Below are 22,341 nucleotides of genomic sequence, written 5' to 3' on the forward strand. Positions count from 1 at the left end.
CTGTTTCCTCTACTCTACTATTTATTCCATCTAGTATATTTTTAACTTTGTTGCATTTTTCGTCTCTGATTGGTTCTTTTTTATGTTTTCTTTCTCTTTGTTAAGGGTCTCATTGAGATCTTCCACTCTTCTCTCAAGTCCAGTGAGTAGCTTTATGACTATCTATTTAAATTCTCTATCAGACATATTTTTTTAATCTCTATTTCATTTAGCTCTCTTGCTGTGATTTTGTTCTATTCTTCATTTAGGACATTCTTCTGTTTCCTCATTTTGTCAAACTCTGTCTGCTTCTATGTGTTAGGAAAGTCAGCTATGTTTCCTGCTCTTGAAACTAGTGGCCTTGTCTATGGCCATACCACCCTGAATGTGCCTGATCTCATCTGATCTCGGAAGCTAAGCAGGGTCGGGCCTGGTTAGTACTTGGATGGGAAACTAGTGGCCTTATGAAGAAGAATTCCTATAGTGCTCTGCAGGATAATATCCTCTATTCACTAAAACCTAGTGTTTCTGGGATGTCTTCTGTGTGTGTTATGTGCACCCTACTGTTAACAGCTGAGTCACTTTTGCCTTTAGTCCAGTTGCCTACAAAGGCTGTCTTTGCCTGTTGTGGGCAGGGTTTGTTCCCTGTGTTGTTAGTGGGCCAGTCTGGGGTTATCTTGGGCTTGAGTTGAGTTAGGCCAGGTGTTTGCACAGAGATGTGGTGGCATAGAACTGCAGGGCACTTTCCCTATGTTGTCTACTGAGACTCTTTCATTAGTAGGCAGGGCTTATACTAAGACGAGATGTCTGCCCCCTGCTCACTGCTGAAGCTGCATTCTGACTGGTATGTGTGGTTATCTTCCCCTCTCTTCAGGGCAGGAGTCACTTTGGAGTAATGTTGGTCTCTATTGGGACTGCTTACACACTGCCTGCTGTGGCACAAATTTTGATGGGCTCTGGCCAAGGGTGTATTGGAGGGGGCAGGTCCACAGGAGAACACCAAGTTGGAGTGTGTGATGTTAACAAGGTTTGCATAGGTCTGCTGTGGGAGGGGACCTGGAGTGCTTTAGAAATCACCTATCAGCAAAGTCACCTATGGCAACAGCAAAGTCCATAGGTCTGCTTTGGAGGCTGGGTTAGAGGGGGTGTGTCTGCACAAGTGTGTGGAAGCGGGGGTGCATTGTTAGTGAGCTAGGTGGACATTGTTGATGCTGCACTCGTTATGGCAGGTGTCTGTGTATCTAGGTTGGCAGGGAGGGAAAGGATGCCCACCAGCTTTTCGGTTCTTGGAGAGGTCTCCCAATGATCCCTACTCCTCCAGCACATACTCTGAGATTAGTAAATAAATCTTCCTATTCACTCCAGGCATTTTTCAAACTGGTGCTTCTATGCTACATCTCAGTGGGGCTGTTTATTGTGCTGTCTCTTTAAGGATGTGGACTCAATTTCCCATTGCTCTCTCTGTTCTCCCAGAGCCAAGCCTTCTGATTTTTAAAGTTCCAACTGTTAAGCCCCATTGATTGTAAGAACTGGTGAAATTATGTCCCTCTGCTTTTCAAATTCAGGTATCTAGCACATCATAGGACCTTACTGTTAAAAAGAACAATGGGGATCAAAACAGCCAAGTGTTACTTAAAGAAATATACTGTCCAGAAACTCCATTTCCTGTGCATTTAAGTTGAGGTTTTGATGCTTTTGTTGAACAAGATAGGGTGGAAAAACAAAACCAAACAATCCTACAGTAGTTGATATTATTGCATGTTGTTTAGCATATTTATCATATGGGAGGGCTGTATTCAAAATCACTGTCATGATTTATTATGTCTTCTTTCTGAACTGAGGTCTGTACACAGTTGTGTCTGGAGACACAGCCCTTTATGTACACAGGTATTTTCCCAGGAGATCCCACCCTTTTTAACCAGATGCTCTGGCCCTGGCACTTGATCTGCATGGAGCTAAGAAGAGCCTTGTTGTGAGGGGCATTTGCCCTCAGTTTGGTTGGGAAGGCCACACAGACATCAGCTGCTTATTTTATAGATCAAAAAACAGTCTGTATTTATGTGCTATATGTATTTGCTGAACCTTTCCCAACTCTACCTGGCTTACGAGCTCTAGATGTCACCATAGAACATTATTACTCAATGATTATTTGCTTTAAAGAAAAGAAAAACGCTAGCCACAGCAAAATACACAAAAAAAAACTGCCACAAGATAGAAGCAGATGATCTATGAGACAAAACTGAACAGGAGCAGTGGGATGGGGCTAAGAGCATGAATATTGGTATCAGAGAGCTCGGAGTTTGAAATCCATTTTGCTAGTGTGATATCAGGCAGGTTATTTTATTTCTATCAGCCTTTGTTTCACCTTCTATAAAATAGAAATAGCAATATTTATTGCATAAGATTAAGTGAAATAAAAAATAAATGTGCTTGTNAAAAAACAAAACAAAACAAAACAAAAAAATAAATGTGCTTGACAAATAATAGGAGCTCAATATACAGTGGGTGTCATTATCTAAAGTTATTATTTTTGTTTTTTTTTAAAGTTTATTTATTTATTTTGAGAGAGAGTGCACTGAAGGGGCAGAGAGGGAGAGAGAGAGAGAATCACAAGCAAGCCCCGTACCATCAGTGCAGAGCCTGATGCAGGGCTTGAACTAATGAACTGTGAAATCATGACCTGAGGTGAAAGCAAGTCAGATGCTTAACCAACTGAGCCACCTAGGCACCCTATTTTTGTTATCAACATGCGTGGCTTTTTTTTCCTGTACTCTAGAACAGTTTGGGTGATTCTTGTGTCCCCTTTAATCAGTGCTGAACACATGTTGGGCACTTGATAAGTATGGATCTTTGTTCTTAAATTTGATAATATTTTTCCTTTCTCACAACTTGAATTCATTTAATTCATTATTTTTTAACTGAGTTATAATTTACATGCAATAAAGTATATAAATCTCAACTATATAGCTCAATGAATATTTTCCTCATTATACACCATGTAACAACCAGCAAAATCGGGGTTATACACCATATAACAACCGGCAAAAGACTTCAACCTGTGAAGGTTGCTTTCTGCTTCTTTCCCAGCAATATCTGTAGCCTTATTCTCACGTATTTACCCCATCCTTCAAGAAAACGACTATTTTCCCTTTTATCACCACTGATTAGAAAAATTGCATACTATTTGGAAGTTGAGCAAGCCTCTCTAAAAACATCTATGGATCAAAGAATAAGTCACAAAGGAAATTAGAAAACATTTTAACTGAATAATAACAAAACAGTATATCAAAATTTAAGTGATATAAAGCTTTAGCTATAAATATTTTTATTAGAAGAGAGGAACATTTAAAATCAGTGATCTGATCTTCTACCTTAAGAAGTTAAAAAAAGATAATTACAATTAAACCCAAAGAAAAGAGAAGGAAGGATATTGTGAAAGAACTCCCCTGTCCCCTCCCCCAAAAGCTAAATGAAACAGAAAGGGGAAAAATAATAGAGTTCCATTTTAATTCCATAGTGATCAGAAATCACTGAAATTGCAGTGACTACAATTGCAGCCATTTAAAAATTTGTTGAGATTTGCTTTATGGGCTAGGAGAGTGGAGTATTTTGATAAATATCCTGTGTGTATTTGAAAAGAATGGGTATTCTGCAGTTGTTGAATGTTGAGTTCGTCAAGTCTATGTCCTTACTGGCTTTTAGTTACAAAGACAGAGTCTCTAACTTTATGGATTTATCTATTTTTCTTTTAAGTTCTATTAATTTCTTCCTAATGTGTTTTGAAGCAATGTTACAGTATATGTATACCTTTAGGATTGTTATGTCTTCCTGATGAACTGATATATGTTCAGTGTGAATCACATGTCTCTGCCAATACCCCTTGTGTGGCACACTTCTTTTCCTAATGTTAATATAGCCACACTGGCTTCTTATGATTAGTGATTGCACGGTATGTCTTTTATCATCCTTTTTCTTTCTATCTCTGTTCCCATATTTAAAGCATAATCATTGTGTCTTATAATCAAGTATTTTTATTCTAACACTGCATGCCTTTTAAGTGGAGTAGTATAGACCATTTCCACCTAAAGTGATTATTGAGATTGGTTGGATTTAAATCTACCATCTTGCTTTTTGTACCATTTGTGACTTGTTCTTTATTTCTCCTTTCCTGCTATGTTAGTCTGCTCTGGCTACCATAACAGATTACCATAGACTGGATGGCTGAAATAACAGAATTTATTTTCTCACAATTCTGGAGGCTAGAAGTCCAGGATCAAGGTTCTTAGGAGGGCACTAACCCTATCAACTCTTATGACCTTATTTAACCTTTGTCACATTCTTGCAGGCCCCATTGCTAATTACAGTCATGTTGTGAGTTACAACTTCATGAGGATTTTGGAAAGATATGTTTAGTCTGCAGCACCTGCTCTCTTTGGAATTATTCAGATATTTTCAGTATTCCATTTAATCTCCAATAGGTTAAAATCCAATCCAATAGAGTGAAATTTAAGCAACAGTTTCTCTAGTGTTACAGTATGTAAACTTTTACATATGTAATGTATTTAATAATAACTTAAATATTGTTTCACTTTTAATAGTCAAGTCTTTTAGTGAAAATAAAAAACACAGTTGATAATATTTATTCACATGTGTAATGTTTACAGTGCTCTTCATTCCTTTTGTGGATTTACTTTACTGTGTGGGATTATTTCCTTTCAGGGACATACATTTACCTATTATCAGAATAAGCAATCACCACTTCAGATGAAAGCCTCTTCTAGTATTTGCTCACTATGGAAGCTTTCTTTGTCTTCAGAGTTCTCTAAAATCTTGAATGACAAGTAGAAGTTTTTAATTTGGCCAGTTTGTTGTTGTTGCATCAACTGCTATATAGACACCTTAATCTCACTATGCATCCCATTAAATGTCAGTAAACCTCAGTGTTACAATCAATGTTTTGGGCAATAAAGAAAAGTAACTAAATTGAGGGGTCAGCATTCATTGTACAGCTCCTAACCTCTGCCCAGCCAGCTTCCCTGAAGGTTTTTTTAAAATGTTTTTTTTTTTTCAAATTCCAGAATAGTTCACATACAGTGTAATATTTGTTTTAGGTGTACAATAGAATGATTCAACATTTCCATACATCACCTTGTGCTCATCACAAGTGCCCTCCTTAATTCCCATCACCTATTTCCTGCATCCCCCCTCTGGTAACCATCAATGTGTTCTCTATAGTTAAGAATCTATTTATTGGCTTGCCTCTCTCTCTCTTTTTTCCCCTTTGCTCATTTGTCTTGTTTCTTAAATTCCACATATGAGTGAAGTTATATGGTATTTGTCTTTCTCTGACTGACTTATTTCACTCAGTATTATACTCTCTAGTAGTTATTTTTTTTTTTTAAATAAGAATGCAAGTCTTGTTAATCAGAAGCTGAATCTCCTTTTCAGGCTGTCTCTTTTTCTTCCACATTCATACTTCCAACTTTTTTTTTTTTTAATATTNACATTTCATGACGTGAATGTCCACTGGCAATAAATTCTCTCAGCTTTAATTGTCTGGAAATGTCTTTATTCCATCTTCATTTTTAAAAATGGGTAAAGAAGATATGATGTACACACACACACACACACACACACATATGCACACTGGAATACTACTTGGCAATGAAAAAGAATGAAATCTTGCCATTTACAACAATGTGGATGGAACTGGAGGGTTTTATGCTAAATGAGATAAATCAGAGAAAGACAGGTGTCACATGTTCTCATTTATATGCAGAATTTGAGAAACTTAACAGAAGACCATGGAAGAAGAGAAGGAAAAAAAATAGTTAAAAACAGAGGGAGACAAACCATAAGAGACTTTTAAATACAGAGAAAAAATTGAGGGTTGATAGGAGGGCAGGGGGGGAGAGGAAAATAGAAGCTGGGCATTGGGATGAGTACTGGGTGTTGTATGTAAGTGATGAATCATGGAAATCTACTCCCAAAGCCAAGAGCACACTGTATACTCTGTATGTTAGCCTACTTGACAACAAATTATATATATATATGAAAAAAATAAAAAATACATAAAAAATAAAATGAATTTTCAGTTGGTATGGGATGCTAAATGGATCATTTTATTCAGGTTACTACTCTAAAGATATCATTCCATTGAATTGTAGCTTCCATAGTTTCTGTTGAAAAGTCAGTGATAATTTTTAATGTTAATCTTCTGTAGGTAATATATTTTTTTTCCCACTGGATGCTGGGTTTCTTCATATCTTTAATTTTGAGCCATTTGGCTCTGATATGACTGGATAAAGTTTTCTTTGTATTTCACATATCCAGCATAAAATAAAAAATTAATAAAGACCCAACAAAGCAAGAAGAAAATAATAATTAAGAGATAAAATACTCAAGAAATATAGACTCAAAGATATTCCTGATTTTAGCAGACAACTTTAAAATAATTATGATCAGGGGCACCTGGGTGACTCAGTCAATTGAGCTTCCAACTTCGGCTGAGGTCATGATCTCATGGTTCGTGGGTTCGAGCCCCACGTCGGGCTCTGTGCTGACAGCCAACTCAGAGCCTGGAGCCTGTTTCAGATTCTGTATCTCCCTCTCTCTGACCCCCCCCACCCCCGCTCACACTGCCTCTCTCTCTCAGAAATAAATAAAACATTAGAAAAACCCTTTAAAATAATTATTATCAATATATTAAGAAAAACAATTATGATCCATACACGTAGACAAAATGGATTAAAAGATGCATTATTTCAGCTGAGAATCAGAAACTATAATAATCAAATGAACTTCCTAAAATCACAAAACACCAGGGGCACAAGGGTGGCCCAGTTGGTTACGCCTCCAACTTCAGCTCAGATAATGATCTTGGCAATTCGTGGGTTGGAGCCCTGCTCAGGCTCTGTGCCTGAATGCAGCAGAAGATAGGATATGTGAAACTGAAAACATATCACTGAAAATACTCAAACTGAAACACAGAAAAGAGATAGGAATATAATGTAATATAATTTAATTTTGGGAACTTTAGCTTAAAAGAATTTTGTGGGCACCTATGAGGGGCCAAATAGCATTCTTTGGTTCCTAGTGAAGATACAATTTCTTGTGGATATAATTCGCTGGCTGTGTATAGCTGGGCACTGGAAGGGGAGTTGTTTTCCCACAGACATGTGTTATTTCTGAACACCTCTAGGACTGACTCCTATGGAAGCATATTGATAGCTCCATGAATGTCAGTTTAGGGAAGAGAAAGGCAACAGAGCTCAACCTTGAGGTCCTTGGCATACACTGGGATGTGCGATGCCTAACAGACATGTGTATTTTCCTTCTGGTATGAGCACATGTGCTCCCTGGGTGTTTCAGACACTTGCTAGCCATAAACAGAGCCCTTGATAGGGTTTGAGATGCCAAGTGTTTCTATTTTGGTTAAGGCTGCCAGGCTGAGATGAGGATAGGAAGTTGGTTCCTTTGTCAGGAAAGGACAATGTGAATGTTTACACATGAGCCTGGAGTGCCAGAGGCTGGAGAATGTACTGCTGAGGGAGCCACCCAGAACCCATGTGTCTCACCTGGTCTCTAATATGACCATTCCTTTTTTGCAGTGTGGAGGCTGCCAGCATCGGATTCATCATTGTTATTGACCGACGGAGGGACAAGTGGAGCTCCATAAAAGCATCATTGACACGAATAGCTGTAAATATTCATTTTTTGTGCTGTTGTTATAAAAGTAATTTAAATTGTCTGTTCAAGTATTTTATGTTAAAGTCACAAGGAAAAGGCAATTATTTTATGCAAGGTTTTGGGAAGGTCTTTGTAGCAGAGGCTGTGTGTCACATCCATGTCCCCTCTGCCACTTGGTAGTCACTGCAGACAATTCCTGAGCATGTTCAAAGCTTCCTGAATCTACGTTATTGATCTCTCTAGTCATGGAAGAGAGGCATGTAGGAAGTGCTGGAAAGTTACTGCCCCAGGAGTGACCAACTATTGAGTTATGGGAATTAATGGATAAATCCCCCAACTTCTACATCCCCCTCAGTGGGACAATTCTGAGATATGTACCACACAATATTTCAGAGGATCTGGACCCTTCTTGCTCACAGCAGTTTTGGCTCTCTAGTTCCCACATTCTCACCTTCCCCCACTCTTTTACTATGTTTCCTCAATAATTGAGGAAAGGTTGAGTTCCTCAATAAACTCTATACCCAGATCCTTGTCCTAGGATTTGCTGTGGGGGGTGAAGGGTCACTCAGTGTTAAGCCAGTCTTCATTTCAGTATTCAAATTTGCTTTTCACATATTGAAAGATACGGGGAATATCAGACAGAATATGATATCTGCTTACTTTTGGTATAAAATTGTACAACCTTGGATGAATTTCCTTTTCCATCTAATTAGTCTGATTTTGATCCCTCTCTGTTGCCTTTCAGCAAGTAGATGTATCCTTTCTCTCCTTAGGGACCTCAGACCAGGGAACTCAACCACATGAGCAGGCAGAGACACCTCAGAGTAGCCATTCCAGCATTTCCACCAAAGCACAGGTTGTGTAGGGCAGTTGGGACTGGATGAAGAGGATGGGATATGGTAGGATGGTAATGTACATGTAGAGGTTGGGATGAGAGAGGGACATTTGAAGCCTCACTTAGGCCTACTTACAAAGGCAGTCACACAAGCAAACATGCACATACTACAGTCTCAGATCTAGAGCCTTAGCCAGAAATACAAATAGTGTCTCAGCCCATTTGTCCTGTCATGACATAACAAGATAAAAGCTCTTCTTCTTTTAAGAGCTTGCATTTCAAAGATGGGGGAAAGGAAGACTTCCTATGCTTTGTGTATGGATTGTTCTGTTCCTTTGGTTTAGTTCTGGCTACAGGATTTATTTTGTGGCTCATTCTCTGAAAATTTAGATACTTGACAGTGCCTATGACTACTTTAGAGAACTGGCCTCAAGAGAGTTCTGGTTTCCCAGGGTCCATTGAGAATACTTGAATAATCTAATATCTGAGCCTAATTTGTTCAAGAATTACATTATCACTTTATGCATAAAAGACACTGTAGTTCAGGGATCCCCAAACCTGGCTCCTAATCAGAATCTTCAGGTGCATGTTGAAAATAGATAACGTGGGCTTCATCCTAGCTCTAGTGAATCAGAATATTCCAGGGTAAAAACCAGATTGTTTTTCAACAAGCACCTTAGGAGGTTCCTTTTGGGAACCACTAGGAGAAAGCCACAGCAATGGGGGACTAAAAATGTAAGTTGTGCCATTAAGTTGTTATATGAATCTGAGTTATCTTATTTCTCAGGGCCTTGCTTCAAGATGAAGGCAATGCTTCCTGAAAGCAACTTGGCAAGCAAGTTCCTGATGAAAGCATCAGGAACCATTTAAAATACTAAATCTTTGACTCAATAATTCTTTTGGGAAACTGTCCTAAGAAAATGTTCGAAAATGTGAATAAAGATGTTTATAAAAAATTATGGGAAAAAAATGAAATCAATAGCAATAAGAGATTGGTTAAGTAATTTGTGCACCCGTGAAAAATAATATTTCCAAAGAATTTTTAATAATAGAAATAAAAGCTCATGGTATTATATTAAGTGTAAAAGCAAGTTACAAAATATTTCTACAGTGTGGGTTTAACCATGATAAAGATATTTCAGCAGAGAAAATACCTTGTAAATAATTAGATTAAAATATTAAAAATGGCTATGAGATCATGGGTGGTTTTGGTGGGTTTCTTTTCATAACATATACTTTCATTATTCCCTGATTATTTTTTCTGTAAAGAGTGTGAAATACTTTTATAATCAGAATTTTTTTCATTTGGTATGATTTTTGAAGAGGGATTTGGATTATTCAAATACTATCTCTTTAAGCTCTGAAATTCTGTAATTCATATTCTAATTCTTTGGCATCTATGGTGTCTGCTTCATATCTGTGATCTTGGGCAAGAGGAGATCAATGGGTGTGACAGTTGCCCTGACACTTTCCATGATCCTTCCAGGTAGCATTTCCAGGAAACTTGCAGCTCATATTCATCCTTCGTCCATCTCGCTTTATCCAGAGGACATTCACTGACATTGGCATTAAGTATTATCGAGATGAATTTAAAATGAAAGTGCCGGTAAGCATGACTTTTCATCTTGTCTGCTTTTGGTCAGGGCCTGTGGAGAAGATGGCATTTGAGCTGAGTTTAAGAAAGGTAAGGACTCCACAGGCAGACAGAGGAGGGCATTCTGGGCAGAAGGAACAGCATGTGTAAGGGCACAGAGGCAGGAAGAACACACTTTATGTGAGATCCCTGGGGAAGCCCCATTTTTGTTGGAATATATATAAGATAATTGTTTGGAAGGAAAAAAGTAGAAAACATGGAATAGGTTTTTAATGTAAGGATAAAAGGTCTGGATTTTATTCGGTAGGCAGTGGGGAATCTGGTGAAGGTTTTTCAGTGACTTGGGTAATGGTCTAACAAGACTGTAGAAAGTATTGAAAGAGGAAGAGATACTGTAAGAAAATATGGTCTAAAATATGGGGTGACACAAATATAGGTGACTATAGAATAACAATAAAACCTACATGTGATATTCTTTAAGGAAAACAGGCACTTTCATACTTTGCTGATTGGAATGAAGTTGGTAATGATCAATACGAAGGACTAATTGGCAGCATTTATCAAAAATTAAAGTGTACACACTCTCTGACCTTCCTATGAAAGTTATTTTACAAATAGTCTCACATATGTGCATAAATCTGCCTATACAATGATATTCGTTGCCAAATTTTTGTAATGATAAATGCTTGGAAACACCATAATGACCAACAACAGGGGAGTGGTTAAATAATGGTTTACACAATTAAATACTTTGTAACCATCAAAAGTGATAAGTCATGATATAACCACAGTGAAAACAAGTGGCAGTTAACATATACCTAACCTATCATCCAACCAAGAGAAATGAAAACATGTGTCCACAAAGAGACATGTACAAGATGTCCATGAACTGGTAAATGGATAAAGAAATTGTGGCATATTCACATAATGGAATAATATTAAGCAATAAAAAAGAATGAAGTATTGATATATATATAACAGCATGGCTGCATCTCCAAAATATTCTCTTGAAAGAAAAAAATCAGACATTAAGGAGAATATGTTCTGTGATTCTTTTTACATAAAGTTTAAGAAGAGGCAAAACTAAGCTGTGATGTTAGAAAATTACAATGGTGGCTGCTGTTACGGGTAAGGGGTAGTGAAAATTGATTGGAAGGAGGCTCAAGGGATCTTTCTGGGGAAATGTATATCTCGATTGAATGGAGTTATAGGTGTGTATACACTTACCAGAGCTAATTGACCTATACTTTTACAATCTGTGAATTTTATTGATGTAAATTATATCTCAATTGAAAAGGAAAAACAAAAAAGGGGAAAATAGGTATGATGAATCTATAGTGACAGAGAATTTCTTTTTTCTTTTCTTTTTTTTTTTACAAATAGTTTATTGTCAAATTGGTTTCCACATAACACCCAGTGCTCATCCCCCCAAGTGCCCTCCTCCATGCCCATGCCCCCTCCCCCCTACATCCATCAGTTCTCAGTTTTTGTCAGCATTCAAGAGTCTCTCGTGGTTTGCCTCTCTCCCTTTCCCCCACCATTTCCGCCCTTCTTCTCCCCCTTGTTTCTCCGTCAAGTTCCTCCTAATCCTCCTATACGTGCAAACATATGATATTTGTCCTTCTCTGCCTGACTTATTTCACTCAGCATAACACCCTCAAGGTCCATCCATGTTGCTACACATGGCCAGATTTCATTCTTTCTCATCTAATACATATGTTTGGTGTTATTTTTTGTTTAGTTGGAATAATTTCAAACTCAGAAAAGTTTCAAAAGTGAGATTGGGGTGCCTGGGTGACTCAGTCACTTAAGCATCCAACTCATGTTTGAGACTCCAGTCATGATCTCATGGCTCATGGGTTCAAGCCTCACCTTGGGCTCCGCATTGACAGCGCAGAGCCTGGTTGGGATTCTCTCCATCTCTCTCTGTCGCTCTTCTGCTTGCACTCTCTCTTTCTCTGAAAAATAAATACAATAAGCATTTGAAAAAAGTAAGATTAGTACAAAGAACATATTATGCCCTTTACCAAGATTGATTCACCTATTTCAACATTTTATCCCCATTTGCTTTATTATTTATTATTTGCTTCTCTCTATAGATTATTATATATGTCTATAGATATATACATTTCTCTTTTTCTCTCTTTAATATAATACATATAGAAATATATATTTATCTATATTTGTAATATAGAGGACAAATTTACATATAAAGATATATATATATAAATGTATGTATTATACATGTATGTGATATATATATTGGTCTGTACAAGATCTAGTTCAGAATCAGACAGTATATATTGTTGTCATATGTCTTCAGTTTCCTTTAATCTGAAACATTTCCACAGTCTTTCTTTGTCTTTTGTGACATTAGCATTCTTGAAGAATACAATCACTTAAAAATTAAAACTTACCTCATTTGAGGCTCATGTGATGATTTCTCAAGATTTGATCCAGGTTATGCATTCCTAGCTGGAATACTACTTAAGTGATGTCATGTCCTTCTCAGGGTGTCACATGTGGAGATATACAGTGTTCATCTACCCCCTCATCAGTAACATTATTTTGACCCCCTAGTCAAGGTGTTCTTCATTTTCTCAAATGTAATATGTTTCCATTGCAACTAATACAGAATCTTTGGAGAAACACTTTAAGACCATAAAAATATCCTGCTCCTCAAAAGATTCTTCTCTATATTTAGTATCTAATATATATTTAATATCTTTTGATAATTATTGCCTGGAACAATCTTTATTAAATTGATTACAAAATAATGATTTTCCAACTACAATACACTGAACATGTACTAATCAGAAGTTGGTTTTGGTTTTCTACTATAAGCTAGAACTTTCCTTTCTCCCTTTTCTTAATAGGTATTTTGTTTTGTTTTGTTTTGTTTTGTTTTAATATAGTTTATTGTCAAATTGGTTTCCATACAACACCCAGAGCCCATCCCAACAAGTACCCTCCTCCATGCCCATCACCCATTTTCCCCTCCCCCCCCCATCAACCCTCAGTTTGTTCTCAGCATTCAAGAGTCTCTTATGGTTTGCCTCCCTCCCTCTCTGTAACTATTTTTCCCCCTTCCCCCCCTGGCCATGGTCTTCTGTAAAGTTTCTCCTGATCCATATATGAGTGAAAACATATAGTATCTGTCTTTCTCTGCCTGACTTCTTTTGCTCAGCATAACACCCTCCAGTTCCATCCATGTTACTACAAATGGCCAGATTTCATTCTCTCTCATTGCCATGTATAGATAAACCACATCTTGATCCATTCATCAGTTGATGAACATATAGGCTGTTTCCACAATTTGGCTATTGTTGAAAGTGTTGCTATGAACATTGGGGTGCATGTGCTCCTATGCATCAGTACTCCTGTATCCCTTGGGTAAATTTCTAGCAGTGCTATTGCTGGGTCATAGGGGAGTTCTATTGTTAATTATTTGAGGAACCTTCACACCGTTTTCCAGAGCAGCTGCACCAGTTAACATTCCCACCAACAGTGTAAGAAGGTTCCCATTTTTCCACATCCTTGCCAGAATCTATAGTCTCCTGACTTGTTCATTTTAGCTACTCTGACTGGCATGAGGTGGTATCTCAGTGTGGTTTTGATTTGTATTTCCCTGATGATGAGGGACGTTGGGCATTGTTTCATGTGTCTGTTGGCCATCTGGATGTCTTCTTTGGAGAAGTGTCTATTCATGTCTTCTACCCATTTCTTCACTGGATTATTTGTTTTTTTAAATTTTTAATATTTTTGAGAGAGACAGAGAATGAGTGGAGGAGGTGCAGAGAGAGGAGACACAGAATCCAAAGCAGGCTCCAGGCTCTGAGCTGTAAGCACAGAGCCCAAGGTGGGGCTCAAACCCACCAACTGTGAGATCATGATCTGAGCTGAAGCTGGATGCTTAACTGACTGAGCCACCCAGGCGCCCCTGGATTATTTGTTTTTTTGAGTGTGGAGTTTGGTGAGTTCCTTATAGATTTTGGATACTAGCCCTTTATCTGATATGTCATTTGCAACTATCTTTTCCCATTCCATCGGTTGCCTATCAGTTTTGTTGATTGTTTCCTCTGCAGTGCAGAAGCTTTTTATCTTTGTCCCAATGGTTCGTTTTTGCTTTTGATTCCCTTGCCTTCAGAGATGTGTCGAGTAAGAAATTGCTGCACCTGAGTTCAAAGAGGTTGTTTCCTCTTTCTCCTCAAGGGTTTTTGATGGTTTCCTGTCTCACATTCAGGTCCTTCATCCATTTTGAGTTTATTTTTGTGTATGGTGTAAGAAAGTGGTCTAGTTTCATTCTTCTGCCTGTTGCTGTCCAGTTTTCCCAGCCCCATCTGTTAAAGAGGCTGTCTTTTTTCCATTGGATACTCTTTCCTGCTTTGTCAAAGATTAGTTGGCCATACATTTGTGGGTCCAATTCTGGGTTCTTTATTATATTCCATTGGTCTATGTATCTGTTTTTGTGCCAATACCATACCGTCTTGATGATTACAGCTTTGTAGTAGAGACTAAAGTCTGGGATGATGATGCCTCCCACTTTGGTTTTCTTTTTTGACATTACTTTGGCTATTTGGCGTCTTTTGTGGTTCCATACAAATTTTAGGATTGTTTGTTCTAGCTTTGAGAAGAATGCTGGTGCAATTTTGATTAGGATTGCATTGAATGTGTAGATTGCTTTGGGTAGTATTGACATTTTAACAATATTTATTCTTCCAATCCATGAGCATGGAATGTTTTTCTATTTCTTTGTGTCTTCTTCAGTTTCCTTCATACATTTTCTGTAGTTTTCAGCATACATATTTTTTACATCTTTGGTTAGGCTTATTCCTAGGTATTTTATGGTTTATGTTGCAATTGTGAATGAGATCAGTTTCTTGATTTCTCTTTCTGTTGCTTCATTATTGGTATATAAAAATGCAACCAATTTCTGTATGTTGATTTTGTACTCTGCAACTTTGCTCAATTCATATATCAGTTCTAGCAGACTTCTGGTGGAGTCTGTTGGGTTTCCCTTGTCCCTTATTTATTATCATTAGACATAATATGTATGTCTGTCTATATGTACATACATGAATATATGTGTTTATGCTAGGAATTAGAGAGTTCATGCTGATATTTTTAAGTTTTAGGTCATTATCAGTGATCCCATGTGGGAGAAACTTCACATTATTTGCATGTAAAAAATAATTTAACATTTAAAATTAAAATGTTTGGCAAAACCCAGAAAGCATCCATCATGAATGCAAGATACTTTCAATAAAGCGTAAGTTACAAAGTAGGTGGCAAAATAAAGAAATAAATAAATTTTAAGTCAACTAAGACATATTTTTCAGTGGGGTAAGAGCAAGGGGAAAATAGTATGGATAGTATACTTCCATTTGAATAAAATAGGAGGGGCACGTATGTAATTGTATTTGCATAGGTCAGCTTGGTAAGGTTGTATAAGATATTAAGAAACTGGTTGAAGTGGTTGACTTCCAGGTGTAGAACTGGAGGTCTGGGGGGAGGGGCGAGAGGAAGACTATTTTCTATCTATGTAGATTCTTTTTCTGTGTGAGTTTATTATTTCATACATATATTATCTGTTCAAAACAAATAAAAAACCTCACTTTAATTGAAATTGCTCTGAGAAAATATTTAATCCATCCCAGTGAAAACTGACCATCTCAGATAAGGGATTTTTCTATTTCTGTTTCCACTCTTATTTTCTCTCTTTTGGTTTCATTTTATATTAATAATCAAATTTCCTAAAATACTTTCTTCCTATACTTTGGGTGTTAACCAAATACAAAATGTATTTCCTCTTATATTTTAAATACTTATTTCAAAATATTTGAGTGTTTAAGAGAACTGTGAGCCATGAGTTTCTTATTCTGTTTTCCTGAACCGAGTAATAATTAACGTTGCAGAATAGATGACTTACAAGAAATGAATGAACTTTTCATAATCCTCATAAGCTTCTTCCCCTTCAGAGATAAAGACTAGTCAATTGTTTCTTGTCACTCAAAAAGGTTTGGAGTTAGGAGCATTTGACCAAATGTCATCTGTGTTTCCCTGGTTGTGCATAAAACACACGTCTCAAAGAGATAATATGTAAACAGATACATATGTGATTTATGCCCTCCTTTTCATGTGGTGCGTGTATACTAAGGAGAGAAGGACCATCTACATTATCCTGATACTATGTCTTAGCTACTTCTGTATATGGTAATGTATGTTGATTTTTCAACCATCATACTTTCAATTTTAAACTTAAAATCAAACCACCTTTTAAAAATCTCTTAGCTACTCAAACTATAGGCACATTTAGTAGGACATTTAAAAAATTTTTGTGTCTTTTTTTTTGAGACAGAGTGAGAGAGAAAGTGCAAGTAGGGGAGGGACAAAGAGAAAGTGAAACACAGAATTGAAGTAGGCACCAGGCTCTAAGCTGTCAGCACAGAGCCTTACATGGGGCTCAAACTCACGAATTGTGAAATCATGACCTGAGCTGAAGTCAGATGCTTAACTGACTGAGCCACCCAAGCACTCCTCTTCTAGTATATTTTTAATTTCAGTTATTGAGTTCTTCATCTCTGGTTCTTTTTTTATTTTTTAAGTTTACTTATTTATTTTGAAAGAGAGACAGACAGAGTGAGTGGGGGAGGGGCAGAGAGAGAATGAGAGAGAGAGAATCCTGACATGGGGTTTGAACCCAGAAACCCTGAGATCATGACCTGAACTGAAACCAAGAGTCAGACGCTTAACCGACTGAGCCACCCAGGATCTTCTCTGATTGGTTCTTTTTAATATTTTCTATCTCTTTGTTAAGGATCTCAGTGAGATCCTCCACTCTTTTCTTAGGAAGAGTGAGTATCTTCATGACCATTACTTTGAATTCCTTATTAGGCACATTATTTATCTCTGCTTCATTTAACTCTTTCGATGTGGTTTTGTCCCATTCTTTCATATGGGACATAATCCTATCTTTTTATTTTATCTAACTCTCTGGGTCTGTTTCTATGTGTTAGGAAAGATAGTTATGTTTCTTGCTTTTGAAGTAGTAGCCTTATGAAGAAGAGGTCCTGTGAGAGCCCCTGAGAGCTTTGTTGGTGGGTGGGGCTGGCAGTCAGACCAGATATCTGCCCGCAGTCCCATCTGCTGGGACTGTAGTTACACTAATATGTGTGGTTATCTTCCCCTCTCCCCAGGGCAAGAGTCACTTTTGTATGGCATTGGTCCCTGCTGGGGGCTGCTTGCAGGATGTGTCTTGGCAGGAGCCACTTTGGAGGGACGCCTGTGGAGTGGGGTGGGTTGATGAGGTGGATCCGCAGGAGAATGCAGGAGTGGTATGTGTGGTATCGGCAAGCAATGGGAGAGTATTGGAGCTGGTTCCCATAGTGTCTGGCTATCTAGACTGGGGTAAGGGTGGGGGAGATGGCATCCACCAGGTCTTTTGTTCTAGAAAAAAAGTCATCTATAGATCCTTGCCCCTCCAGTGCAGGGAGATTACTCCATAAATCTCGTTTCCGTATACCCCAGGCACTTTTCAGACTGCTGCTTCTATACTGTATCTCAGCTGGGTTCCTGGTTATGCTGGGTCTTTAAAGGGTGGGGAACTTCCTATTGCTTCTGTCTCTCCCAGAGCTTAGCCTGCTGATTTTTACAGTACCAGCTTAAACCCTTTGTACCCTACTTTGGGTACAAAGTCACAAAGTAAGCCCCAGTGCTTTTCAAAGTCAAATATTATAGGACTTGTCTTCTCAGTGCAGGTCTCCTATGGTTGGGGTGCCTGGTATAGGGTCTGGTCCTCTCCCTTCTCCATGCTTATTTCTGTCATTGCTGATCATGGTTAACTCCCCTGGGAAGTTTGGCTCCCAATTGCATCACTGCCCCTCCTACCTCTTTTTATGTGGCCTCCTCTCTATTAACTGTGGAAAGTCCATTCTGACAGTCTTTGGGTTTTCTGTGTTACCTGCACTGATGTGGCTGTTATCTAGGTGTGTCTGTGGGATGAGGTGAGCTCAGAATCTTCCTATTCCACCAGTTTTTCAGAAGTCCTCTTACTCATTAAAAAAAAAAACAAACACCTCTTTTTCTTTCCAGGATTTTATTTAAATTCAAGTTAATTAACACATGGTGTAGTATTGGTTTCAAAAGTAGAATTTAGTGATTCATCACTTACATACAACACCCAGTGCTCATCACAAGTGCACTCCGTACTGCCAATCACTCACTTAGTCCATTCCCCCAACCCACCTCCCCTCCAGCAACCCTCAGTTTGTTCTTTATAGTTAAGAGTCTCTTATGGTTTCCCTCTCTGTCATTTTATTTATTTATTTTTATTTTATTTTATTTTTAAATTAAATTAATTTATTTACATCCAAGTTAGCATATAGTGCAATAATGATTTCAAGAATAGAATCCAATGATTCATCTCCTATGTATAACACCCAGTGCTCATTCCAACAAGTGTCTTCCTTAATGTCCCTTACCTATTTAGCCAACCCCCCCCCACACAACCCCTCCAATAACCCTCATTTTGTTCTCTATATTTAAGTGTCTCCTATGTTTTGTCCCTCTCTCTGTTTTTGTATTGTTTTTGCTTCCCTTCCCTTATGTTCATCTGTTTTGTATCTTAAATTCCACATATGAGCAAAGTCATATTATATTTGTCTTTCTCTGACTAGTTTTGCTTAGTATAATACCCTCTGGTTCCACTCAAGTTGTTGCAAATACAAGATTTCATTCTTTTTGATTGCCAAGTAATATTCCATTGTATTTATGTATACCACATCTTCTTTATCTATTCATCTATTGATGGACGTTTGGGCTCTTTCCATACTTTGGCTATTGTCAATAGTGCTGCCATAAACATTGGAGTGCATGTGCCCCTTCGAAACAGCACACCTGTATCCCTTGGATAAATACCTAGTGGTGCAATTGCTGGGTCTAGGGAAATTTTAGTTTTAACTTTTTGAGGAAACTCCATACTGTTTTCCAGAGTGGCTACACTGGTTTGCATTCCCACCAGCAGTGCCAAAGAGATTCTCTTTCTCTGCATCCTGCCAACATCTGTTGTTGCCTGACTTGTTAATGTTAGCCATTCTGACAGGTGTGAGTGGTATCACATTTTGTTTTTAATTTGTATTTCCCCGATGATGAGTGATATTGAGCATTTTTTCATGTGTCTGTTAGCTACCTGGATGTCTTCTTTGGAAAAGTGTCTATTCATGTCTTTTGCCTATTTCTTCACTGGACTATTTGGTTTTTTGTTTGTTTGTTTGTTTGTTTTGGTGTTGAGTTTGATAAGTTCTTTATAGAATTTGGATACTAGCCCTTTATCTGATATGTCATTTGCAAATATCTTCTCTCATTCCATCGGTTGCCTTTTAGTTTTGCTGATTGTGTCCTTTGCTGTGCAGAAGCTTTTTATCTTGATGTAGTCCCAATAGTTCATGTTTGCTTCTGTTTTCCTTGCCTCTGGAGACGTGTTGAGTAAGAAGTTGCTGTGGCCAAGGTCAAAGAGGTTTTGCCTGCCTTCTCCTCTAGGATTTTGTTGGCTTCCTATCTTCTGTTTGGATCTTTCCTCCATTTTGAATTTATTCTTGTGTGTGGTGTAGTAAGAAGTGGTGCAGGTTCATTTTTCTGCATGTTGCTGTCCAGTTTCCCCAACACCATTTGTTGAAGAGACTATCATTATTCCATTGGATATTCTTTTCTGCTTTGTCAAAGATTAGTTGGCCATATGTTTGTGGGTCCATTTCTGGCTTCTCTATTCTGTTTCATTGATCTAAGTGTGTTTTTGTGCCAGTACCATACTGTCTTGATGGTTACAGGTTTGTAATTCATCTTGAAGTCTGGGATTGTGATGCCTCCAGTTTTGGTTTTCTTTTTCAAGATTGTTTTGGCTGGTCGGGGTCTTTTCTGGTTCAACACAAATTTTAGAGTTGTTTGTTCTAGCTCTGTGTAGAATGCTGGTGTTATTTTGATAGGGATTGCATTGAATATGTAGATTGTTTTGGATAGTATTGATTTTAACAATATTAACATTTTAACAATATTTGTTCTTCCAATCCATAAGCATGGATTATTTTTCCTTTTCTTGTGTGTGTCTTCTTAAATTTCTTTAATAAACTTTCTATAGTTTTCATTGTATAGGTTTTTCACCTCTTTGGTGAGGTTTATTCCTCGGTATTTTACGTTTTTTGGTGCAGTTGTAAATGAGATCAATTCCTTGATTTCTCTTTCTGTTGCTTCATTATTGGTGTATAGAAATGTAACTGATTTCTGTGTGTTGATTTTATATCCTGTGACTTTGCTGAACTCATGGATCAGCCTAACAGTTTTTTGGTGGAATCTTTTGGGTTTTTCATGTGGAGTGTCATGTCGTCTGCAAAGAGTGAAAGTTTGACTTCCTCCTTGCTGATTTGGATGCCTTTTATTCCTTTGTGTTGTCTGATTGCTGAGGCTAGGACCTCCAATACTATGTTGAATAATAATTCCTCTTGCCCGTTTTTAATTGTATTTTTTTATTTTTGAGTTTTGAGAGTTCTTTGTTTTGTGGATATAAGTCCATTGTCAGATATGTGATTTGCAAATATTTACTCCTAGTTTGTGGGTTGTCTTTTCATTCTCCTGACAGTGTCTTTTGCAGAGCAAGTGCTTTTAATTTGGATGAAATCCAGTTTATCAATTTTTTTTTATGTGTTATGTTTTTGGTGTTGTATCTCAGAACTCTTTGCCTAACCCAAAGATTTTCTCCTGAGTTTTCTCTTATGCCTTCTTCTCCAAGTTTTATGTTTTACATTTAGATCTCTGATGCATTTGAGTTAATTTTTTGTACAAATGTGAACTATATGGACATCTAGTTGTCTTAGCGCTATTTGTTGAAAATGGAATTATTTCTCCATGGAATTGACTTGCATCTTTGTCAAAAGTCAGGTTAGTGTTTGCCAGAGTTCAGGGATGATTGGGGGTGGGGGGGATGTGACTGTAAAGGATAACATAAAGGAGACTTGTAGTGATGAAACTGTTATGTATCTTGATTGTGCTGGTGGTTACACAGATCTACAGATATGAGACAATGATATAGAACTAAACATATCAAATTTGACTTTGTACTATAATTATGTAAGATGCAATGACAGAGGAGATAGACTGAGTGAAAGGTACATGTGACCTCTCTGTACTGTCTTTGCAAATTCCTGTGAATCTATAATTATTTAATTATTTCATAATTACTATAACTACTATAATTACTTCAAAATAAAGAGTTAAAAAATTACTTAACCATATTTGTGTGAGTCTATTTCAGGACTCTCTATTCTATTCCACTGATCTATTTAGCTGCCCTTTGCCATTACCACATTCTTGATTGCTGCAGTTTGTGAGTATTGAAACTTTATCCATTTTCAAAATAGTTTTATCTATCCTATGTATTTTGCATTTCTGTATAGGTTTTAGAATTAGCTTGTCAATTTTACAGAAAGTCGGCTGGGATTTTGATTAGGATTAGGATTACTTTCAATCTGCAGATCAATATTTAACAGTACTGAATCTTCTCATATTTTCCTTTTATTTCTAATTTTTATTTTTAGCTGTCAGTTTAAAATTTCTCTTGGTCCTCTACAGCTAAAGATGACAAGACAGAGTCCCAGCAAGCATGAAACACATGCCTCTCTCTCCCATTAGGTGGAACAGAAGATGTGCAGCCTAGCAGGATATGTTAAAACTCCAGGCTATGGGGGTGCCTGGGTGGCTCAGTCGGTTAAGCATCCGACTTCATCTCAAGTCGTTATCTCACAGTTCATGGGTTCAAGCCCCACGTTGGGCTCTGTGCTGACAGTGAGCTCAGAGCCTGGAGCCTGTTTCAGATTCTGTGTCCCCCTCTCTCTCTGACCCTCCCCATCACACTATTTCTCTCTCTCTCTCTCAAAAATAAATAAAACATTAAAAAAATTAAAACTCCAGGCTATGTGGCAAAGTTACTTCTGCCTAATACAATGTTCCACATTGGTATTTTTTAAAAGTCCAAGTATTATCATAGCAATGGTCTCAAGAAGCAATATATATTGGTAATTTCTTGTTTCATGCCCTATAATTTCTAATTTTAGAAAGGTATATTTCCAACTCCAAAAAGTGTTTTAAAATTTTTAGGAGGGAAAAGCATAGATGCATTTAGGCTTGTTTTTTTCCCTACTTTTTCTCATTTTATAAATGTAATTTTTAAAATTCCCAAGCTCCTGAGGTGCTTGGC

At 37.5% G+C, this 22,341-nt stretch overlaps 1 protein-coding gene across 1 annotated transcript in view; it reads left to right on the plus strand.

Moving 5' to 3' along the window:
- MCF2L2 (MCF.2 cell line derived transforming sequence-like 2) overlaps positions 1-22,341 on the plus strand; it is a 200,840-nt gene that overhangs the window by 63,481 nt on the left and 115,018 nt on the right. Inside the window, exons 6-7 of the mRNA XM_077754581.1 lie at positions 7,590-7,680; positions 9,990-10,109. Of these exons, the coding sequence (XP_077610707.1) occupies positions 7,590-7,680; positions 9,990-10,109 (211 nt within the window). The remainder of the gene's footprint in view (positions 1-7,589; positions 7,681-9,989; positions 10,110-22,341) is intronic.

Source organism: Crocuta crocuta, unplaced genomic scaffold (genome assembly GCF_008692635.1).
Source record: "Crocuta crocuta isolate KB4526 unplaced genomic scaffold, BGI_CrCroc_1.0 scaffold70, whole genome shotgun sequence".
NCBI classification, from domain to species: domain Eukaryota; kingdom Metazoa; phylum Chordata; class Mammalia; order Carnivora; family Hyaenidae; genus Crocuta; species Crocuta crocuta.